Source organism: Natator depressus, chromosome 23, assembly GCF_965152275.1.
Source record: "Natator depressus isolate rNatDep1 chromosome 23, rNatDep2.hap1, whole genome shotgun sequence".
Classification (NCBI taxonomy): domain Eukaryota; kingdom Metazoa; phylum Chordata; order Testudines; family Cheloniidae; genus Natator; species Natator depressus.
The window spans coordinates 6,244,543-6,252,485 of NC_134256.1; the positions used below are offsets into that span (position 1 = coordinate 6,244,543).

Sequence of the window (7,943 nt, forward strand, 5' to 3'; positions counted from 1 at the left end):
CATATGATTCAGCAGTGGGATGGGAAGGCCACAGCCAGGAAGAGGAGCCCTCCTGGGCTCTCCAATCAGAGACAATCCACTCTGGGGTGCCAGGTGGGGGGCACAAAGCCGCTGGAGCCATCCATCATGGAGGGGGGATTCGAGGGACCAGAGTCCCTGAAACCACAGAACTTTGGGGCCCCTCAGCCAAAGGGGGCTGGAGTCTCGAGGAGCCGAGTACGGGGGAGAAACCAGTTCACGCTTCGCTCCTCGGGCTGGGGATCCCGGGGGGCCGGGACTTTCTGTTGGGCTTTTCCTGCACACCAGGGCTGGGCTGGGCTTGAGCTCAGAGCATGTGTCAAGCCCCCATTACAGCGATGAGCTCTAGGTGCAGCGACCGGGAGCATCCGGGTGAGGGCTGGGCATGGCCAGGAGCTGGTCTGGGGGGATTCGGGACAGGGGGACACTGGGGTCGCTGCAAACAGCGACGGGACGGCGGAAGCCAGCAGGTGACGTGTCTGTTGCTCCACCTGTGAGCAGCCCCTTTGGGGGCACCAGACGGGGAGAGGTCTCTAGCTGCCCTGGAGGGAGGCTGCGGCAGGATCCGAGCGCCTGTCAACGAGCATGGGTCGTTGCTGGGGTGGAGGAGTCCTTTGCTCTCAGCCCTGGCCCTGCCTTTGAGCCCCGGGCTGCCCCCTAACCTCCAACGCCCCTCCCTGTGCCACACACTCCCGTGCGGTGATGGGGGGACCCACGCGGGCCCCGGCAGCATCCGTCTCCTTGTGCTGCGGCCTTTCCTCTGGCCCCAGAGCAGAGCCCGCCAGGGAGCCCTGGGCCTGGCAGAGCCGTCGGGGCTGGGGAAGGTCAGGGGGCCTGTCAGAGCCATCGGGGGGGGGGGGCACGTGGAGCTGTCAGGGAAAGGGGTGGTCCAGTATCCTCTTCCCATCCTCTGCCCCAGGAGGTCTGCTCAGCAGGGGGCACCACTCTCACAGCGTCCCTGCAATGGAGCAGACAGCAACAGGGATGTCACATGGGCCCAGGCCCGGGTGGGGGCTACGGGTCGGGGTTTACAGGGGATGCTGGGAGTGCGGGGTGGCGGGGGGGAGAACAGGATAGGGGACAAGGTAACTGGGGTGGGGAGCAGAGGGGCTGGGTTGGAGGCTGTGTGGTGGAGAGAGAAGGGGATCATGGGGTGAGCAGAAGGGGGCTCGGCTGGGGGCTGTGGGCTGGGAGCCCTGGGGCAGAGAGGGCAGGGAGCTGGGCTGGGGGCCCTAGGGAGGAGGGAGCAGGAACTGGGAGATGTAGGGCGGAGGGAGCAGGGGCTGGGGGCGACAGGGCGAAGGAGGCAGGGGCTGAGGGCCATGGGGTGGAGGAGATAGGGGCTGGGGGAGGTAGGGGCTGGGGGCTTCAGGGTGGAGGATGTAGGGGCTGGGGGAGGTAGGGGCTGGGGGCCATGGGGTGGAGGAGGCAGGGCTGGGGACCGCAGGGCTGAAGAGGCAGGGCTGGGGGCTATGAGGCGGAGGAGGTAAGGGCTGGGGGAGGTAGGGGCTGGGGGCTGCAGGGTGGAGGAGGCAGGGCTGGGGGCTGTGGGGCAGAGGGAGAGGGGGCTGGGGGCTGCGGGGCGCAGGAGATAGGGGCTGGGGGAGGCAGGGGCTGGGGGCCGTGGGGCAGAGGGAGTGGGAGTTGGCGGCTGCGATGCGGCGGAGGTAGGGTCTGGGGGAAGTAGGGTGGAGGAGGCAGGGCTGGGGGCCGTGGGGCAGAGGGAGCGGGGGCTGGGGGCTGCGGGGTGCAGGAGGTAGGGGCTGGGGGAGGTAGGGGGCCATGGGGCAGAGGAGATATGGACTGGGGGAGGTAGGGGCTGGGAACCGCGAGGCACAGGGGGCAGGGGCTGGGGCCTGCAGGGTGGAGGAGGCAGGGCTGGGGGCTGTGGGGCAGAGGGAGAGGGGGCTGGGGGCTGCGGGGCACAGGAGGTAGGGGCTGGGGGAGGCAGGGGCTGGGGGCCGTGGGGCAGAGGGAGCGGGAGTTGGCGGCTGCGATGCGGAGGAGGTAGGGGCTGGGGGAAGTAGGGTGGAGGAGGCAGGGCTGGGGGCCATGGGGCAGAGGGAGCGGGGGCTGGGGGCTGTGCGGCGGAGGAGATAGGGGTTGGGGAATGTAGAGGCTGGGGGCGATGGGGCGGAGGAGGCAGGGCTGGGGGCTGGGGGGCAGAGGAAACGGGGGTTGGGCGGGGGCCGTGGGGTGGAGGGAGTGGGGGCTGAGGTGGGGGCCGCAGGTTGCTCAGTCCTTACTGACAGCTGGGCCTCATAGCTCCGACGCAGGCGCTCGTAGGCCTCCATGATCACGGCTCTTCTGCAAGGGGATAGCAGGGGTCAGCCCTGAGGCAGTGCCTGGCCCCTCACTACCCCACCCCCTCGGGGTCCCCTAAGGGCCCGGGGGTTCTCACCCCCTCCCCTCCCATGGAGCCACATGGGACTGTGAGCCAGACCCCAGCCTGGGGCAGAGGCACCCTGTGCCGGGGGCTCCATGTAGTGGGGGGTGCTCGCTGCGGGGGGGGGGGGTCTGTACTCACTTGCTGGCCAGACCCCCGCCGGGGGGCAGGCTGGGGTTCACCTCGGATGCCAGGCACCGGAAGATGGCCACGAGGCTGGCAGCCCCCTGCTCCTGCAGCTCCCCATACAGCTCTGTGGGGAGAGGGGCTGGCTCATGACTGGCTCTGCCCAGGCACTCAAAGCCCCGCTCTGCCCCTGCACTGCACCTGGTTACCCCCTCCCCACTGCCCCTGCCCCCCCTCCCGTTCTCACCCCATCTGCCCCTGCCCTCCCCCTACTCCCCTCCCTGTTGTCCCTGCTCCCGCCCATGACCTGAGGGGCAGTAGCTGGCACAGGCAGGCGTGGGCGCCTCCCGCTCTGGGTCCCTTGGTCTAGCTGCCCTGTAGCCAAGGGCCTGGTGCTGCCCAGGGCTCGACCTCACCCACCTGCCACCCGGCTCTCCAGGTGGGCGTCCAGCTCCCGCTCCTTCTGCAGGGCGGCCTGGGAGGTGCCGGGGGCCCCCCGGAAGCACACCACCATGCAGGTCATGTTGTCGCGGCTTCCCTGGGCAGGGGAGAACCAATCAGGTCAGGGGGCAGCGAGCGTGGGGACAGGCGGCTGTAGGGGGCCCTGATGGGTCATTAGAATGGTGGGAGCCGAAGGGGGCATTATGCCCGAATACGGCCCAGCATGGAGCCCGAGGGCCCATACAACAGCCAGACAAGGAGAGCAGCCGGATCTGTACCACCCCAGCCCAGGGCAGGAAATCCATCGAACCAGACAGTGTTGGGCAGGGGGGTCCCTCATCTCCCCCCAACCCCTCTGCCCCAAACATCTGGCCAGGCAGAGATAACAGAACCACTGTCTGCTGGAGGGGAAAGGCCCTTTGTCCCATTCCCTGCCCCCTGAGCCAGCCAGTCCCTGCCCTGGGGTCATATGGGAGACGGCACCCCCTACAGGAGACAGGCCCCATGTCTCAGTCCCTCCCCTCCACCTCCTCGCACCAGCCAGTCCCTGCCCTGGGGCCGGATGGGAGTCAGCGCCTTCTAGAGGGAACAGGCCCCATGTGCCATCCCCCCCGCGCCCCCACGCTGTGGCTGGCTGGCTGGGAGCTGGCACCTCCTAGAGTGGAAAATCACCACGTCCCATTCCCCACCCCACCTCCCCACACTAGCCAGTGCCCTGCCCTGGGGTCAGTGCCCCATAGACAGTAAAGGTCCTGTGCCTCATTCCCCGCCCCCCTGAGCCAGCCAGTCCCTGCCCTGGGGCCGGATGGGAGCTGGCGCCCCCGAGAGGAGACAGGTCCTGTGCCTCATTCCCCGCCCCCCTGAGCCAGCCAGTCCCTGCCCTGGGGCCGGATGGGAACCGGTGCCCCCTAGGAGAAAGGTCCCATGTCCCGTTCCCTGCCCCACCCCACCCTGCAGCTGGAAACCAGCGACCGCCAGAGGCCAGTGGCCCTGCCCCCCACCCCTGCCTCACCTTGTAGAGCCCGGCCTCCAGGACCTCCTCGCACACGGCCTGTGGGTCCCTGCCGAGCTGCAGGCGGGAGCGGACGAAGGCGCAGAGCCCCTCGGTGTCGAAGGCGTCCCAGACGCCGTCGCAGGCCAGCACCAGGAACTCGTCCTCGCCCGGGCAGCGTGCCAGCTCGTACACCTCGGGCTCGGGGGACACCAGCTGCTCCGTCTGGCCCCGCCAGGCCACGGCCTTGTAGTCAAAGTCGCCCAGGGCGCGGGAGACGGCCAGGGAGCCGTTGACGCGCTGCAGCAGGACGGTGCCGCCGGCGTTCTCGATGCGCTCCCGCTCCCGCGGCCGGCTGGGCTTGTGGTCCTCCGTGTAGAAGGTGAGGCGGCCGGCCCGGCACAGCAGGGCCCGCGAGTCGCCCAGGTTGATGAAGTAGAGGTGGCGTGGCGAGACCAGCACGGCCACGGCGGTGGAGCCGGCGTGCTCCCAGCCCTCGGCACGTGCCAGCGCCTGCATGCGGCTGTCGATGTGCAGGAAGCCCTGCCGCACCGCCTCCTTCACCGCCTCTGGCGACTCCACGCCCCCCGTGAAGGCCTCGCCCACCACCAGCTCCCCCAGCAGGTGGTGGGCGCAGAACTGCGCCACCGTGCCGCCCGCGTGCCCGTCGTACACGGCAAAGAAGGCCCAGGTGGCCAGGCTGCCCGGCAGCTGGGGTTGAGCCGTGTGCGCGTCCTCCATGTGGGCCCGCCAGCCCTGCATGGCGCCCAGCCCGTAGCGCAGCCCGCCCCCCTCGCCCTGCTCCAGCAGCTTCTCCGTCCGCGGCGCCTCCAGGAAGGAGCCGGGCCCCTCGCCACGCTCCGCCTTGAAGAGACGCGAGACCATCCGCTCTGCCTGTGACACCAGCAGCCGCACAAAGGTCGCCATCCTGTGCCCCGGGTACTCACCCTATTCCCAAGCCTGGTGCCCCCGACCAAGTGCCCTGGGGAATCGCCCAGTCACCGCTTGGCACCAGCCCTCTGATCTCCGGCAGGTTTCAGTGGCTCAGCCCCAGGGGCTGCACCCTGCCCCTGCCGACTCCCCGGGGCCTTCCTGGAGCCCCCATGGTGCTGTGCGGCCGGCTCGCCCCCTGGCAGCCCCAGGGACACATGCACTGCAGGGGCTGTGGCGGCTCTGTCCTCCCTGGCACCATAATTCCTGATCCTGCAGCTAAATATGGAATGTTAAATCTCCTAATCCCTGCCCGGTCATGGCCCAGCAGGCAGCGTGGGCCATGCGAGGCTGGGGTGTGGGTAGCAGGACCCAGGGCCAGCCCCGCCCTAGCCACTGTGGGTATTCTGCAGAGTGCAGCCAGACTGGCAAGCGGGACCAGGCCCACGGTGCCATCATGAAAGTGTCCATTTGGGGCCCATTGGCCGAGCTGTCTGGGGGTTGTTCCTTTCTGGGCAGGGGGAGCAGCATGGCCCAGCTGGGGGTGGGGGGAGCAGCAGGGGAGCTGCAGGGCGCCGCTGGGGTTGTGCGCTGGGGGGAGCAGCAGGGCCCAGCTGGGGTTGTGGGGTTGGGGGGAGCAGCAGGGCCCAGCTGGGGTTGTGGGGGGGGGGGGAAGCAGCAGGGCCCAGCTGGGGAGGGGGGAGCAGAAGGGCCCAGCTGGCATATGCTGCTTTTCTCCCAGGTTGAATTCAGGGCTTCTCCCCACACAGCTTCACACAGAAACTTGACTTGTTTTCACTTCCTGTCCCAAATTGCTGGGCAGCATTGCCGGGCGACTGTATTTCTATATCCTACCTCCCCCCAGAGGTGGCTGCATCTCAGCACCAGCCGACAGATCCCTGTATAAGCAGCCCCACGCCCTACCCCAGAGGTGGCTGCATGGCATGCTGGGGGTATCCGTGGGGAGAGGCGCTAGAGAAGCGTTGGGTCATTACTAATGTAGTGACTCTGTTATGCCCAGAAGGGAGCGGTGCTGTTCCCTGGTGGTCCCAAGGTGGGGGGCGGGGGCAGCACAGGGTCCGTGCCCCCCGCTCAGCCCGGTGAGGGGCAGCGCTGAGTCCTGGGCTGGGCTGCACCTGTGACGGACGCTCAGCTCTGGCCTCACCCTCAACCCACCATGGGGAAGTGATGCCTGGGGTCCCACCGTCTCCATGGAGATGCCCCGTCCCCACAGGCCCTACTGTCACGGACTCACAGGTCGTGCCCACTCTTGGCCCTGTGCGGTCCATGGGGGGTGCCCCTTTCAGTGCAACAGCCCTTCTCGGGGGTCCACTCTCCCTCGGGGATTAAGCCCCTCCACCTCCTGGAGCCGCACTTCTCTGAGCCTTAGCACACCTGTCTCTCGCCGTGGGCCCCCTCAGGGAGTCCACTCACTCTGGACCCCTGGGGCCTCCACCCCCCCCCGAAGGGGATGATGCCCCCCTGTTCTCTAGACTGGAGAGACTCTCAGTCAGCGTAACACAGGAGGGTTTATTGAGCATCTGAACCCAGCACAGGAAACTCTCAGGGCCTCAGGCCTGGCCTCCCTCAGCCCAGCACATCAAGTCTCCCCTGCATCCAGGTGGGCTCTGCCTGCTCTCTGCCTCCAGCCCTGAGCCCCCCTGCTTCCCAGCTGGGCATCTGCTATCACCGGCCCCAACCCCAGCCTCTGTCAATTGTCTTCTCTCCAGGTGAACAGGGTCGCCTGAGCCTCCTCTCCTCTCTCCGCAGCCTATTGTCCTCCCACGGGCCAGAACCGGCTGGTCAGGACACCGGGGTCCTCTCTCCGCAGCCCATTGTCCTCCCACGGGACAGAACCGGCTGAAACTGCTGACCTGGGCCTCCAGGTCACCAGGTCACCGGTCGCTGGGGTATCCATTCTCCAGGCTAGTGGTTGGGGTCCCAAGTTCCCTCGCCGGTCCTCTGTAACAACAAACTCCCTCTCCCATCACCTTGTTAAACCTGTAGCACCGAGGGAAACTGAGTCCCACCCCCTCTGCATGCAAACCATAGGAAAACCAAGAAAACTCCCCCTAGGCAACAAGGAAAAACAAGAAACTCCCCCACTTCATCACAGTTGCTGGGTGACTGTATTTATACATCCTACCTCCCCCCAGAGCACCAGCCGATGGATCCCTGTATAAACAGCCCCACGCCCCACCCCAGAGGTGGCTGCATGGGATGCTGGGAGTATCCGTAGGGAGAGGCACTAGAGAAGTGTTGGGTCATTACTAACGTGCTGACTCTGTTACGCCCAGAAGGGGACGGTGCTGTCCCCTTGTGGTCCCCAAGCTGTATACCCCCAGGCAGGAGGTGGGGCAGCGCAGGGTAGGGTGACCAGATGTCTTGATTATATAGGGACAGTCCTGATTTTTGGGTCTTTTTCTTATATAGGCTCCTATTACCCCCCACCCCTGTCCCGAGTTTTCACATTTGCTGTCTGGTCACCCTAGTGCAGGGTCTGTGCCACCCCACTCAGCCTGGTGAGGAGTCCCAGGCTGGGCTGCACCTCTGGCCCCACCCTCAACCCACCGGGGGAAGTGATGCCCGGGGTCCCACCATCTCCATGGAGATGCCCCGTCCCCACAGGCCCTACCACCTGCACCCAGGGTGGTGAGCCAGGCACTCCAGCCCCCATGCCCAGGAGCTGCAGGTCTGGGTGCTTGGGGTGGCATGAGAGTGAGTGAGGAGGGGCTCAGAGTGCCAGGGGGGCATGGCATGGGCTGGGGGGTAGCGGTTTGGGATGACCAGGTGGAGGAGGGGCTCCTACCCTCGCCCAGCATGGCCCCTGCGACTACCCTCCCACCACTCCCATCCCATCACGCCGTTAACACCTCTTTCTCCAGAGTGCTCTCAGACACGTCCTACCCCCACCCCTCCCTCTGCACCCACCCCAGGACCTACCCCCATCCCTCCCCTGCACCCACCCCAGGACCTACCCCCACCCCTCCCTCTCCACCCCTCCAGGACCTACCCCCACCTCCCCCCGTACCCACCCCAGGACCTACCCCC

The 7,943-nt window shown here is 67.2% G+C and overlaps 1 protein-coding gene across 1 annotated transcript; it reads right to left on the bottom strand.

Annotated features, from left to right (window-relative positions):
- Positions 1 to 853: 853 nt before the first annotated feature.
- PPM1N (protein phosphatase, Mg2+/Mn2+ dependent 1N (putative)) lies at positions 854 to 5,415 on the bottom strand. Its single transcript, XM_074937001.1, has 5 exons — positions 3,984 to 5,415; positions 2,951 to 3,068; positions 2,546 to 2,657; positions 2,265 to 2,325; positions 854 to 976 (listed from the first exon to the last, which is right to left on the bottom strand). The coding sequence occupies exons 1-5, from the start codon at positions 4,887 to 4,889 to the stop codon at positions 947 to 949; spliced, it is 1,227 nt and encodes a 408-aa protein (XP_074793102.1). The 5' UTR covers positions 4,890 to 5,415; the 3' UTR covers positions 854 to 946.
- Positions 5,416 to 7,943: the final 2,528 nt, after the last annotated feature.

Coding starts and splice junctions, on each gene's coding strand:
- PPM1N (XM_074937001.1), bottom strand. CDS start 4,889: ATGGCGACCTTTGTGCGGCTGCTGGTGTCACAGGCAGAGCGGATGGTC. Junction 2,658..2,950: donor CCTGGAGAGCCGGGTGGCAG/GTGGGTGAGGTC, acceptor CTCTCCCCACAG/AGCTGTATGGGGAGCTGCAG. Junction 977..2,264: donor GCTATGAGGCCCAGCTGTCA/GTAAGGACTGAG, acceptor GCTCCATTGCAG/GGACGCTGTGAGAGTGGTGC.